General features: G+C 36.1%; 1 protein-coding gene across 3 annotated transcripts in view; it reads right to left on the bottom strand.

The window, feature by feature from the left end:
• The window catches only part of DNAJC5B (DnaJ heat shock protein family (Hsp40) member C5 beta), an 89,689-nt gene that overhangs the window by 19,897 nt on the left and 54,112 nt on the right, over positions 1-15,680 (bottom strand). For all 3 annotated transcript variants that reach the window (XR_002077207.2, XM_019439453.2, XM_053896364.1), the window contains exon 4: positions 2,290-2,503. Coding sequence is in view for 2 of the 3 variants with exons in the window: in XM_019439453.2 (XP_019294998.1) it covers positions 2,290-2,503 (214 nt within the window). In the remaining variant the exon portion in view is untranslated. The remainder of the gene's footprint in view (positions 1-2,289; positions 2,504-15,680) is intronic.

The raw sequence follows: 15,680 nt of genomic DNA, 5'->3' as shown, positions 1-15,680 counted from the left end.
TGCAACACTGTCCTCACCAGCTGCCTCCAAAAACCTTCCTGTGTGGTATTCCTGAGCTATTGCCTCAACCAGCTCCTCCTTTCTCTACCTACTTTTGTCCTCTTATGTCTTTACCATGCAATTCCCATATTTACTCTCTGCTGAAAATTTTCTTTAAATCATATATTGTTTTGTTCTTTAATTAATCCAACTAGATTGGTTGCCTGCTACACAAATAGCCTTGACTTACATACTCATAGTACTTAGCACACTACTGAGCATAAGTAGGAGTCCACTATTTTTTTTTAATGGGAAGATTTATTTATTTTTTTAAATGTGTATTTATTTTTCAGAGAAAGAGTGCAAGCAGGGGAGGGGCAGAGAGAGGATCCAAAGCGGGCTCTGCGCTAACAGCAAAAAGCCCAAACTCACGAACCATGAGATCATGATCTGAGCTGAAGTTAGCCACTTAACTGACTGAGCCACCCAGGTGCCCCAGGAGCTCAATATTTTTGAAATACATATTTTCAGTGGTACAATAAATCATTCATTTAATGCATACTTAATACATGATCATATGCGCCGGACCACTCTGATGGACATGGTGCAGTTAGGCTTTTGACATAAACAGAAGAAGGTACATTTTTTTGTAGCCTTACTTTTAAAGAGCCACATCAGAAATTATTTCATATATTTCTTATACTGCTGGACAGCGTCTGTTTTTCTATATGAATTTTTATCAACTTTGTCAACTTCCTCAGTAAGGAAACCTATTTGTTTTTATGCAGGCCAGCCCTAATATGCAACCAGGTATTAGTGTGTAAATTATCTAGAATGTCCGATATACCTTCCCAGGGAGAGAATGTCACACCTGGAGGTTAGGTTCCCAGGCAAGCCCCCTAAAGCCTACATTTTATGTGAACATTAAGTCAATCATAAGTGATATTGTCAGTATGTACACTCTCATTCCAAGGTCCAAATCCACTCAGCAGGAACTTGTCTCTCTCCCAGGTCTTCAACAATAGAGAAAGGAGATCTCAAGTGGGAATCCCAGTTATCTCTAGGAGAAGACATTTTTGGAGACTGTAGAAGACAAATGTGGCTTTAGGTTGTAGACTCTCCATGCTTACGTGCAAAAATATATTCTTTCTCTGCATATATAAAACTCCTCAATTTAGCAAGATTTATTTTAGTGGAAGAAAATAGCAATCAGAATCCTATTGACCATGCAACCCCTTTTTTTGGAGATCTGCAGTTTTTTAAATTAATTACCTCTCATATGAGTGTGAGTTCATATGATTTCACAAAATGTATGAATTGTCCAAAAATATCCTGATGGATCATATGAATGCTTTGTATGTAAATATGCTTTTGTCAAAAGGTAAGGGGGTGCCTGGGTAGCTCAGTCAGTTAAGCATCCAACTTCAGCTCAGGTCATGATCTCACAGTTTGTTAGCCCGAGCCCCGCGTCGGACTCTGTGCTGACAGCTCAGAGCCTGAAGCCTGCTTCATATTCTGTGTCTCCTTCTCTCTCTGCCCCTACCCCACTTGTGCTCTGTCTCTCTCTATCAAAGATAAATAAATGTAAAAAAAAAAAAGTAAGGACATTAAAACTCATGAACAAATGCATAACCATCACCAGACATATACCAGGTATTCCTAGGAAACCACCCAAAATTTATTGTTAAAAGTGAATTCTGATTGTACTAAGTCCTTAAAAATGTTGCCTTCTTTTTGACCAGATATCCTTTTTTCCCCTTTTGCCTCTATGTCTCTCCAACACACTGTTCAACACTACTTAATTCTCACTTTTTCCTCCTCATTTCCTTCTCCACTACTTCAAGTCAGGCTGCACGTGAGCCTATGACATAATTACCACACATTCTCCCAAGTACTGTGTTTGTTCATGTAGCCTATGCTATAGATAGTAAAGTACATGGCTAAATTTGTCCTATAATAACTTACTAAGCAGTTGTCACACTAATAAATTATTTTTGTTTTTGAGCAGTGAGTCAGTTCTTAATTAGTCATGGGTCGAGGGGGGGCCAGTCAGAATTAACCTGAAGCCTCAAATTCATTTATAATTAATGTCTAGAGGTATTTTAAGTCATGCTGTATTTTATGATTATTTAATGAGCTAAAGCAAAAAATGATCCTCAAATAATAGCTTTTGATTAAAGTGATACCTCTTTTTATTTATAAGAGTTTAATAATATAGTAAGCTTAGGTTTTCTCTGAGATGGAGCCTAAAAGAGTGAATAATATCATGGTTTTTCTAGGGAATTGTTTTTGAAGAAAAAATTGATTTACCTTTGCCCACCAGCTTGACAGCATGAAGTAGGTATTAACATTTTCATCTCCAAATTGCTCAGCCACATAGAGTCCCAGTGATCCATACTTGTCATATATGTTTCTCTTTGACATGTCGGTAAGTATTGTGTGGGCGTTGTTGATTTCTTTAAACTTTTCAGCAGCAGCTGGATCATCTGGATTCTTGTCTGGATGATGTTTCAAGGCCAGTTTTCTTTTAAAATAAAAAAAGTGAGGGAAAGTATTATTTGACAAGAATTGCAATGACATTTTAGGGGGGCATTATTCATTTGTTCATCATTTTTACATGCAATTACTGTGAAATGATAAGTTTCACAAAAATGTTGATGTGACTAAGCAAGTTTCCATTAGATGTTGTCTCTTGTTTCTATGCGCAGGCACAGTAGTATTGTTTCTTTCCTCACATCCTCAAAGGAATTCTCAATAGCTGTGTAGTTGTTGAGTCTGAGCCATTTTGCTGTTGGCAAATATGTGAAGTTTATTTTCACCTGGCAGCTGATCAGTGGCCCACTTCAATATGCAGAGGCCTTTCAAGTGAGCAATAGAGTAAGTTTACACCAAAATTCCATTTAGAACTGGAACAAGTTTCTGGAATTAACAAAAGTTCACACCACATATTCTAAAAGTTAAATGAAAAATTGTCCAAAAAAATCTGATTCATACTCCCTTGAATAAAATTATGACCTTTTTCACAAATCTTCCACAAACCCTTCTTCACTCCCTTTTGTTTTTATGAACAGATACTATGACTTTCCTTGTCAAATGTATATTTGACTTCTTTTTTAAAAATTTATTTATTTTGAGAGAGAGAGAGAGTGAGCAAGCAGGGGAGGGGCAGAGGGAGAGGGAGACAGATCCAAAGCAGGTTCTGTGCTGTCAGCACAGAGCCCAACATGGAGCTAGATTGCATGAGCCGTGAGGTCATGACCTGAACTGAAATGAAGAGTCAGATGCTTAACCAAGTGAGCCACCCAGGCGTCCCTATTTGACTTCTTTTAAAATAGGTCTTTCCACTTCAAATAATCTGTAGGAATTTAGTTGTGAGTAAAAGGGCCTGTCTTCTCTGTGGATCATGAATCAGTTCCTGATGAATATATGTATGTGTTGTGTTGCAGTGTGGTGTGTGTGTGTGTGTGTGTGTGTGTGTGTGTGTGTGTGAGAGAGAGAGAGAGAGAGAGAGAGAGAGAGAGAGAGAGAGAGATTTGAGGGTAATTTATTCTTGTTATACTCAAGTATTAAAAAACCTATAACACGAATGTGAGAACTGGGCTATGATAGTCAGGGTCTGGCTGGTGGCCATTTCCTTCACTTCCCTTTGCAGACAGATTTAAATAATGATTAAAGCTGTGTTCAAAATTGAGTCTGTAGTAATTTTTCCACTAAAAAGTCAACAAATTTTATGACTCCATACTGGAAATTTTATGTGACTTGTTCTCTCTGCTGTGTCCTTTATAGCTCTATGTATGAATATACCTTAAGCTTTTATTTTGGTTTAGATTAAACGGTTTCATTTTAATGCAATAATAAAAGTCCATAGTATAACAGAAAAGTAAAGTCTACTTTATAAGTCAATCTATACAATAAGCTGGAAAAAAAATCACACATATTTTAGGAATTAAAGTACTGCTGGTTAGGAAGTAGGTGATTAAGCAGCCCAGCATCAGTACCAAAATACTTAAAAGTGTAAATCATGGTGTAAAAGCGATTTCAACTCTGAACTCAGAATAAACAAAAAGAATAAAACAATGATAGTTCATTTTAAATTTGTTTAACTAAAACATTTTCATGCTTTTTGAGAGATGTTTGGGGTATCTATGTTTTTTTATGTGCAGAATTCATAATGAAATCTTGTGCTAATAGCATAAAATGCCTATTTTGTCATTTAAAAGATCTTTTATAATGTTTACTATGTGCTAGCACTATTGTAAGCATGTTATAAATATTAATTCATTAATATTTATCACAACTCTATGAAATAGGTATTATCATGATCCCATTTTACAGATGAGGAAATTTAGCCACCAGAAAGTTAAGTAATTTGCCCAATATCACATAGCTAATAATTAGAGCCAGGCTTTGAACACAGGGAATTTGACCTCGAGCACATGCTCTTAACCACCACTAGGCTGCCTTTTTTATATTTTTAAATTTAAAAAGTAAGGCACACAGTGTTAATAGACCATTATAAAAGGACTTTGGCTTTTGGTCTTTAAGGTGATGTGGGAAGCCATTGGGTTTTTTTGAGAAAAAGAGTGGTATGATCTGACTTTAGTTTTAGAAGGATTACTGACTCTTGGAGAGGACAAAGACCAAAGCAGGGAGACTCTTTCAGGAAAAGTCCATGGTGGTTCTGATCAGTGTGGTAGTGGAGGATATAATGAGAAGTGGTTGGATTCTGGATATATTTTGAAGGCTAGCTGATGAATTGGATGTGGGATACAAAAGAAAGAAATGAGAGACGGCACCAGAGTTTTGGCCTGAGCAAATAGCAGTTTGTAGTTACTACTTAATGAGTTGGCAAGAATTTTTTTTTCTTTTTTTGGCAGTAGGGAATGGTTTGTTAGGATTTAGAGTTTGTATTTTAGACACATTTGAGATGCCTATTAGACTTCTAAGTGGAGATGGAGGTAAGAGAGATATATGAGCCTGGAGTTTAGGCAAGAATTACTGTAGGAGATGCATGTTTGAGAGTTCTCAGCAAGTAGATGGTATTTAGAGCTATGGAAGTGGAAAAGATTCACAAGTGAGTGGGTCCAAGAGAAGTCCAAAAACTGGGCTTTGAGAAGGAAGAACAAGCAAAGGAGATGAAGAAAGAAAGATCAATGAGGCAGAAGGAAAAATCTGGAGAATATGGTGTCTTGGGATCTAAGTGAACAAAGTATTTCAAGGAGGAGAGTGGTCATTTGTGTCAAATACTATCAACAGGTCATATATGATGAGGACTAAGAACTGATCACTAGGTTTAGTGATACAGAAATTTTTGGTGACCTTGATACACACACCCACACACACATGCACATACACATAGACAGTGGTATATATGTCTGTATAAGGAAAAATAAAGCAGAAAAATGAGAAGAAAGAGGAAAATGGAAGGTTATGACCACAATTAACAGTGCTTATAGCTGCACATTGGGATTATAGGTGATTCTTTATTTTGTTTTTGCTTGTTACAAAAAATATACATATCGCTTGTGTAGTTTCCTTCCATAAGCATTGTTAAGGTCCAGTTACAAATGTTGTTCTCTTTTAATAGCTGAAAGTTTAGAGTTTGTTCTCTTAAATGACCCACTGACAAATTAGAAGGGGTAAAAAAGGAAGAAAGAAAAAAGTCCTCTAACTTCAGTGATACAATGATCATCATCAAATAACATCAAGTGGATTCTTTAAACACATTAATTTTAATGGCATGATATCCCTGGAATTCTCACACCATGCCCTCGAATACAATTTACAGCATTTCCCCCTACTAGTTCCAGAAATCAAATTCAAGCCAATCAGATACAAGAGCTATTAATTCTGCCTTGAAAAAAGAAACCCCTGCAAAGTGCCTCTTTGCATACATTTCCTTCTTTTTAGGTTTCAGTTGTAGACTGATTATATACTGCCCGAGACTTAGCCAGAGAAGCCTAGCTTCCTGTCATATTTTAAGCTGTTCGGATCTTTGTCAGCTTACAAGGGCAGATGCACCCAGCCATTTATTACACTCCTCTAACAATAGCACTGGCAAATTCAGAGGGCTGGAGCATCTCCATTTGTAACAAATCCAATTCCTGGTCGTCAGCAGCATTTTGACTCCTCTTGGCAGATACTCTTGGCTCTGAGGAATCCTTGGGAAATATGGCTAGCAGAGGCAGCTACCAAAATTACACAACTGCTCAGGAAGTAATTGGTTAATGACCCACACTTGGGAATTGCCTATAGACCAAGGAAGCATGTGTGGAATTTAGGGTGAAAGAAAGTGCTTGGAGTACGTTTAAATATAAAATTCACCTAATTCATTTTAAAGATCTTTCTTATAGTTTCTCATTTTAAACTTAAAAAGTAATAGAATTCTAACCAGAATGTGTGCTTTTTATCCTAAATCTCTCTCTACTCTTAATCACCTAATTAATCTGGTATGGCTATAACTAATGTTAGAAATAGCATCAATGCCTCTCATTTCCACTTTGCAATCCATTGACAACCGTAAACTGAAATGCATAGTGAATTCAGTTGAGTGGTGAAGAAGATAAACGTGGGGTTTATAGTTGTAATTACTTATGGCCCCTATTTTGAGACAGTGGCATACTTCTAAGAATTATGATGTTTTGCCCAGTTCCTTTCCTCTTAACATCTAACACTCAGATCAGATCTACCTACTACTCTCTACCAGTCTCTACGTCATCTAAGACCTGATTCTGACCATGTTGCCTCAATTCTAGGCCAGATCTATCTCCATGGGGTTGAAATATCAGAGGAGACCTTGTTTGGGAAGGGTGGCATCTGAACTTCAGGGAATTAAGTTCCATCCTGGCGTGGCTGTGTCTACAAGCTGCCTTTCCCCACTCAACACATTTTCAGCTGCTTTCTCCAATTACCTCCTGTTGTTTCCTATTTCAAAATTTCTCCACTGCAGTGTGACTTTCTGTTAAACTCTCTCAGCCACAAAGTTTATTTCCCCTCCAGTGTCCCAGAAGAAGCTACCTGTTGCCTAAGATGAAAGAGTAGAAGAAGAAGAGTGAAGCATTGATTTCTTCCCATCTCCTAGAACCTTTAAAATAAAGTTAGCATCTACTGCAAAGATAGCAAAAAAAAAACAAAACAAACAAACAAAAAACCCAAACAAAATCTGAGTTTGAAAAAGCTCAGGTAGCAAAACAAAGCAAAATCTGAGTTCAGAGATAGACTTTCTAGAAATATTCTAGATAATATTCTCTTAAATATTATTCTCAGATAATTATTTCTAGAAAAAATTGGCTATAATGGGAAGGAGACTGGTGGTAAATAGGAAAATTAACTGCTATAAACCAGAGTTTGAAGGTGAAAACAACCCCTAGATTAGTAACCCTAGATGTATGGCAAGTGTTGCATAATGGAGCTTGATAGCTGTCATAATACTGGAAGTTTGGTGGACCTCCTGTGCCCTCTTGGACTAAATCAACACCCAAGTGAAAACATAAGAAACCAACATAGGAATCCCAGTGCACACATCTCCCTGACATTTGGTAGTGATGGACATTTTAATGTTTGACAGTTGGATGGATATAGATATATGTATATATGTATATATATACATACATATATACACATATATACATATATATACATATATATGTATATACATACATATATACATATGTATACACATATATACATATATATGTATATACATACATATATACATATGTATACACATATATACATATATACATCTCTTTGTAGTTTAATTTGTATTTTCCTAATGACTAATGAGGCTGATATATATATTCTTGCAATTATAATTTGGATATCCTCTATTTAAGTGCATAATCTTTTGCCAGTGTTTAGTTTGATGTTTAAATTAATTTGTAGTATTTAAAAAATATGTGTTCTATATATGAATCCTTTGTCACTTATATGTATTACATATATATTCCCCCATTCTGGGAACTTGTTATTATTTTCTTTATGGACTCTTTTGATGAACAGAAATTCTTAATTTTCATTTAGTTGAATTGATCAATTTTAGTCTGAATTCAGAAAGATTCTCAAAGTTTTATAATTTTACCATTTACGTCTTGCATATATTTTATGAGATTTATTCCTAGGAACTTATATTTTGTGTGTGTGGTTTTGACAGTTCAAAATGTTTTCTTAATTCATTGCAGATATAAGAGATTTTTATATATTGATGTTCCTAAGCTTATTTATTAATGTTAATAAATTACAGATTATTTTGCATTTTCTACATACACAGTTATATAATATATAAAAAATTGTTTCTTTCCTTTCCAGTCCTTATATCATTTAACATTTTCTTCTTATTATTGTTTTGGCTAAGACCTTGGGTATGATGTCACATAAAAGCAGTTGTATCAGGGGTGCCTGGGTGGCTCAGTCGGTTAAGCATCCAACTTCAGCTCAGCTCATGATCTCACAACTCATGAATTTGAGGGCTCTATGCTGACAGCTCAGAGCCTGGAGCCAGCTTCAGAGTCTTTGTCTCCCTCTATCCCTGCTCCTCCCCTGCTTGCACTCTGTCTCTCTCTCTCTTCAAAATAAGCAATAAAAAAAATAAAAATAAGTTAAAAAAATAAAAGTGATTATAGCAGCCATCCTTCTCTTTTACTAATTTACTAACAGTGAATGGATGTTAGATTTTATCAAATGCTTTTTCTTTATCTGTTGAGAAGACACATTTTTTTTTGTCTTTCAATCTGTTTATGTGATTGATTTTCTAATGTTAATTGAAGTTTGTGTTCTTGGATAAACTCAACTTGGCCATTTTGTATTATTTTTTATTTATTGCTAGACTCAGTTTTCTAAAATGTGCATCTAATTATAAATTTCCTTCTAAGTACTACTTAAACTGCATTTCCCAAGTTTTAATATGTGACATTCAGTTCTAGATATTTCCTTTTTTAAAATGTTTATTCTTTGAGAGAGAGAGAGAGAAACATGAGCAGGGTAGAGGCAGAGAGAGGGAGACACAGAATCCAAAGCAAGCTCAAAAGCTCAGAATCTAAAGCTGACAGCTCAGAGCCCAATGCAGGGCTTGAACCCACAAACCATGAGATCATGACCTGAACCAAAGTTGGACGCTTAACCGACTGAGCCACCCAGGTGCCCCTGGTTCTAGATATTTTCTAATTTTAATTGTGGTTTATTTTACCCATGAGTTAGTTTAAATTGTGCCTCCCGATTTTCAAACACATGGGAATTTTCTAGTTATCTTATTATTCTTACTATCATGATCGTATTGCTGTGAGAAAACATTTTATTTAAGTCCTTCAAAATTTGAGGGTTGCTCTATGTCTCATTATTTGTTCAATTTTTATAAATGTTCCATGTGTACTTTAAAGAATATATATTCCATACCCGTGGAGTGCTATGTTCTTGTAGAAGAGCATTAGATTTTATTTGCTAATTTTTTTTTGTTCAAATCTTCTATATTCTTAACCATTTTACTGATCTACCAAACAAGGTATGTTTCCCACTATGGCTGCAGGTTTGCATATTTCTCCTTATAGTTGTCATTTGTTGCTGTATGTATTTTAGGCCATGGTTTTTGAAGCATACAAATTAACAACTGTTATACATGACTAGTGAATTGGACTTTTATCATTTGAAATATGCCTCTTCACCTCTAGTAATACTTTTTGTCATTACTTTGATATGAATAAGCAACACCAGCTTTCTTTGGGTGGGCATCTACCTAGAATATATTTTTCTTTAGTTTTATTTTCACATTTTCTGTATACTTATGTATTAGATGTGTGTTTTGTGAATCCAATATTATTTTTTTTATTTACAATGACAATCTTTCTCTTTTAATTGAAGCATTTAGCCTATGTTTATTTTTAATATAATTATTGATATAATTCAGGTTAAATCTACCACATCATTATTTTTTTTTGCCCACATAAAAATATGTTTTTCCTCCTTTTTGCCTTCTTTTGGATTAAGTCTTTATAGTTTTTCTACTTTTTTCCATGGTTGCTTTTGGAAATTATACATTTTTAAAATTCCTATTAGAAAATCCTTATCAAAGTCCAATATCAAGATACTTTAGTCTTCCTTCAAGAGAATATAAAAGTCTTAGGACATGAACACTATTACTTTCCTCCCAACATAAGTGTTGTTGGTAGCATGTACTTTAATTCTCTAAGTCTCTTAGTCCCTCGAGAATTGCTATTTAATACAATTATTATTTAATGATCTTTTTCACAATTAGTGTCTGTGTGCATTTACTCGCATATTTTCCAATTATGTTGCCATTGATTGGAACATCTTACATCTCTGACTATCCATCTGGAATTATTTTCCTCCTGCATATTAACACCCTTTAGTATATCTGTATAGATCTGCTGATAATTAATTCTTACGATTTTTGTTTAACTTAAAAATGTCTTTATTTCACTTTCATTTTTGAAGGGCATTTTCCTTGGATATAGAATTGTAAGTTATCAACTATTTTCTTTTTCACACTGAAGATCTCAGTCCAGTGTCTTCTAGATTCCATTATTTCTGTTTAAAAATCTGTTACAAGTCTATTGTTGTTCTTTGAAGATAGTTTGTATTTTTTTTTCTGGTGGCCATCAAGGCTTTACATCATTTTTCAACAGTTTTCCTGTGATGTGCTTTGATACAGATTTCTTTCTATTTGTTCTGTTTGGCTTTTGTTTGGCTGCTGGTATAAATGGATTGATATTGTTCATGAGCCTGGAAAATTCACAAACATTGTTTTCAAATAAGTTTCCTCTTATTCTCTTTCTACTCTTCTTTTCAGACTCCAGTTGCATTTATCTAATGGATCTTCTATGTGTTTCATCTTCTTGCATTGTTTCCTGTCCTTTTGTAATTCTTTCTTGCTATTTTCTTCTGGTCTATCTTCCAATCAGCTCTCTAACTTGTTAAACACTGCCTTTGAGTTCTTAAGTTTGGTTGCTGTATTTTTTAGTTATGAAACTTATGTTTCATTTAAAAAATCTGAAATATCCCTTTTCATAATTTTCAGTTTTCTGTGAAAATCCTCAATCTTATATTTTGTTTCTTGATCATAGTTATTTTAAAATCTGTATTGGATAATTTTAATACCTGAGGTTGTCTGTGGTTTTGTGTCTATTGTCTCATTTCTGCTGATTCCTGTTCATATTGTCTTGACTTCTGTGCTTGTCTCTGTGTGCCAAATACTGTATTTTTAAAACTGTAAAAAGAGTATTATATGTAGGAAAGTTGTGAAAGAGTAAATCCTAAGACTTTTTATGGTAAGCAGAAATTTTTTTCTCTTCTTTTGTACCTATATGAGATGATGGATGTTAGTTGAGCCTATTGCAATAATCATTTCACAATGTATGTAAATCAGACCATCATGCTATATAGCTTAAACTTATATAAAGATGTATGCCAATTATTTCCCAATAAAACTAGGAAAATTTTTAAAGAAATAGTTGGACTGCCAAGAGAATGTTGTCTTACACCAGAGAGCACTTTTATTTCCTATTTTCAGATGCCTGGAAGCACTTACTAAACTGAGGTCATCTTAATCCAATATTAGGGATTGAGATTTTTTCAGTCACCTAGATGGCTCCAAGTTCAGTTATAATCCATACAAAACTGGTGTTTTCCTTTATCTACTTCTGGTTAACAAGCTACAGTGAAATTTAATAGCTTAAAGCAACAAAAATTTTTATTAATTTGCCTACAATGTTGTAATTAGGCAGAATTTAGTGGATACAAGTCCTGTTTGCTTTGGCTAGGACTGCTCCATTGGAGCTGAAGGATTTGCTTTCAAGATGGCCTCACTGATTGCTGGTAAGTTGGCACTAGCTATGGCTGAGAGCTCAGCTAGGGCTTGTTGGCTGGGAACTCTGTTCTTCATGGGGCTTCTCCACATGGCTAAATGAGGAGCCCCAAAGTATGATAATCTCGGGATATCCATACTTCTTAAAAAGTGGCTAACTTAAACCATATTGCAGAAGCAGAAGCTGCTAGGCCTTTTTAGCATTTAGGTCCACCATCACTTCTGCCACATTCTATTGGTTAAATTAGGTCAGAGAGCCAGCCCAGATTCAAGAGGGTTATACAAGGACATGAATACCAGGAAATATGGTTTATAGAGGACCACAAAAGTAATAGTGAACCACAGATGATTTACTTCCATTTTGTCCTTTGTCCTGGGGTGCAGCACTTCAGAGAATAAATAGAATTGCAAGACTCTCATTCTTGTTGGCTAGGGTCCCAAAATTTTCTCCTTTCTCTGTAGAGTCCTGCTCAGCCTTTCAGTTTCTCTTCTTCCTTATCATGACCTAGTCAGCAGTAATTCTTTAATATCAAGTGCTTTTCAGATGTATATATTAAAAGATAATTTTTATCCCGTTTTTCTAGTTTCTCTCAGGAGAAAGGAAAATGACCCAAATTACCTAGTCAATGATAACCAGAAACTCTTGGTTATCTTTTATGTCTCCATTCTTCTCTTTCAAGTATAGTTGACCTTTTGAACAATGCAGGAGTTGGGGTGCCAACCTCCCACAGTCAAAAATCCATATATAATTTTTGACTCCCCCAAAACTTAACTACTAATAGCCTACTGTTGACCAGAAGCCTTACTGATAAAGTAAATAGTCAATTAACTTATATACTATATTCTTACAATAAAGTAAGCTAAAGAAAGAAAATATTATTAAGAAAATCATAAGGAAGAGAAAATACATTTATAGTACCATACTGTATTTACCTTAAAAAAATCCACATGAAAGTGGACCAGTACAGTTCAAACCAATGTTGTTCAAGGGTCAACTATATATGTTAATTCTACCTAAGGCCTCTGTTCTATACCACTGTATACCACTGTGCTTAAGAACCTTGAGGTTCTAAGAATCCAACCTGCCATGGCGCTCTGGAGCTGTCTGGCTCAGAGACTTCCCACTATGCTCCTGAGTGACATCACCTAGACATGTAAGCCCCCTTGCCAATGCCCCCACCTTCCCTTCTCACTGAGTTCCCTTGCCTTGCTCCCCTTCTGTAAGTGGCTCCCTAGCTAAAAACCTCTGGATTGTTTCATGCTGTGAGCATCTTCCCCTCTCAAGCAATAAAGCCCCACCCAATAAAACTTCTTGTGGGTTACTGCCTCTTATGGTCATATCTTTTCTCTTGGTCAACTTCTGAATCCCTTGAACACTTTACAACCACTTCATGCATTTGTACCCAGCACATTTTTTCTCCCCACAAGAAACTTGATACAATCTACTGATGAAAGAAGGCCAGAACAAGAATGTTATTGGGGCTTAAGGAAGAGGAGCCACTGGGTGAGGATTAGTACAGAGTCCTGCAAAAGGGACAGAATAGCAATTTCAGGGCACCATTTGGCTTCAAATTGCAAATAATGATGCCAGTGCTACCCCTGCCATGTAATTATTTCTGAAACACCTGCTGCCATAGTATATGATTCAAGTATTTTGATCACCAAGCCACCCAGGGCCCTCTGAAGGCCACATTATACAGTCCTATGATTTCCTCACATTTGCAGATGGAATATCAGAACAGCTCACCCCAGCAATTGTCAGGGTGTTCTCTAGTTCTGTGTGATCCTCAGTCACATTCGTTATTCAAGACAGATGGCATGAGATAACAATAGGAACCATAAATGATGATCTGTTTTAGAGAATTGACCTTTTCGCCCCATCACATAAAACCTGATGGAGAGTCAAGTGCTGACCTCTAGTGGCAGTCAATGCATTGATATCACTTTACAATAATCTCAAGTTTTTACTAGACTATGTAATAATTTGACTTTATGAGGCATTATGCTTGAGTATTTTTTTTAATTTGAGAGTTAAAAATATTGGGGCGCCTGGGTGGCGCAGTCGGTTGAGCGGCCGACTTCAGCCAGGTCACGATCTCACAGTCCGTGAGTTCGAGCCCCGCGTCGGGCTCTGGGCTGATGGCTCAGAGCCTGGAGCCTGTTTCCGATTCTGTGTCTCCCTCTTTCTCTGTCCCTCCCCCGTTCATGCTCTGTCTCTCTCGGTCCCAAAAATAAATTAAAAAAAAAAAATTTAAAAAAAAAAAAAATTTAAACTTTTGAAAAGTTTAAATGCTAATTGATAAATCTTTGTTTTAGCTAGTTTTCTGGTCAGAACTCTTAGGCTAATTTTAAGAGCCAGCTCTTTACCTCCCCTAATAAGGTAGAATAGACTAGAATATTTGTACAAGCACAGATAAACTGTGCCCAATATTAGAAGTATTTATCTATACCAGTCATAAGAGTACTGCCTTAAGGAATGAGGACCTGATATTCTGAAACCTGTAGGCCACTATAAGCCTTCAAACCTTCAGCAAGCCACTAAGATCTCTGTGTGTTACATTTTTAAAATATTTTTTTCTTACCAGCCTAAAGCTTGTCCAGAATCTAAGAGCTGCATACAACTTAAGATCTCTGTATTTGGCTCAGGTTTCCAACAAAAGTTTCTGGACCTCTAATCTTACTATGTTTCTTAGGGAAATGTTTGCATTTTTTTAAGCCAGCAATCTTTACAGAACTGTGATCAATCATCAAGGGAGAGACCTGGAATGTAGAAGAAACAGCTATACAAACTTTGTCTCCTACCAGCAGCAGCTCCCACCACTTGTTCTAGTCAAAGCCTTTAGCAGGCACTTGCTCTCTGTAGACCCTCCTACTGCTGTCTGATGGCTCAAGTGCCAGACATAGTGAATTGTGTCAAAGCTACAAGCAGTTCCTGGTGATTTCCATTGGTGGTCCAGGCTGGTGGTTCTTATAGGGTCCCCAGTCTCTTTATCTTCTAGGTTTCTCAGTGAAAATATATATAGTATAACTCCCAGATACATTCTTTGTATTAAGTGCTCACTTTCTTGTTCTCCCCTAAACCCATTCCCGACCCCCCACCAAACCCATTTTTTAAACTTACCAGGACCTGTTCTTCCAGACTGACATCTCACTGACTTAATTTCCTTAACTATACAGTCTGACCCTTGCAGTCATGCACTTGAGTGCTACTCAAACCAAATTATTCAGTTGTTTAAATGTTCTGATTTCCTGTCATATCCTCGAAGAAATTATTCTAGTCTTCAACTGCTTCCACTCCCATTTCTGTAATGACCAGCATTGCTGGAGAAGATTGCACAACCATGCAAACTAGAGCCAATAAAGACCTTCAACTTTCTACCTCAGCTGGTCTTCTATTCTGCTTGTCAATCCTTTTGCTTGGCCTCAAGTTCCTTCTTAAGTCTCCTGTGGCAGATATTCCAGCTTTTATCACTTATCCTTGATTCCTCTTCCTCATTCCCTCACCCTACCCCTCAACAAGAAACCTCATTTCCTACTTCAAAAGAGGGGAAAGCTTCATTAGAAGGAAATAATTCTGCACAATTGCATCATCTTTCCTATTCTTCTTATTTGGAGGGAAGAAGAACCTATTCTCTTTAAGATTAACTTTTCCAGTGTTTTCTAGGATCTACCTCTGCACCTTCCTGAATCCTGGTCCATCAATCATCAATCCCTACCCTCAACTTCGGTACCTTCAGTAATTTCTCTTTGTTTTCAGCAAAAAAACATGCCCATCATTTTTTAAAAAGGAAACCTATTTTTATGTCCTTGCCTCCCCTTCAAATTATTGGACTGTTAATTATCTCCTCCTTCCCTTCTTCATAATACTTCTTCAAAGCAAAGTTTA

The sequence above is a fragment of the Panthera pardus genome, unplaced genomic scaffold, assembly GCF_024362965.1.
Source record: "Panthera pardus isolate Hobbes unplaced genomic scaffold, ASM2436296v1 HiC_scaffold_7, whole genome shotgun sequence".
In the NCBI taxonomy this organism is placed as follows: Eukaryota; Metazoa; Chordata; class Mammalia; order Carnivora; family Felidae; genus Panthera; species Panthera pardus.
Note: the sequence above shows the minus strand (reverse complement) of the source record. Positions and strands in the feature narration are given on the sequence as shown.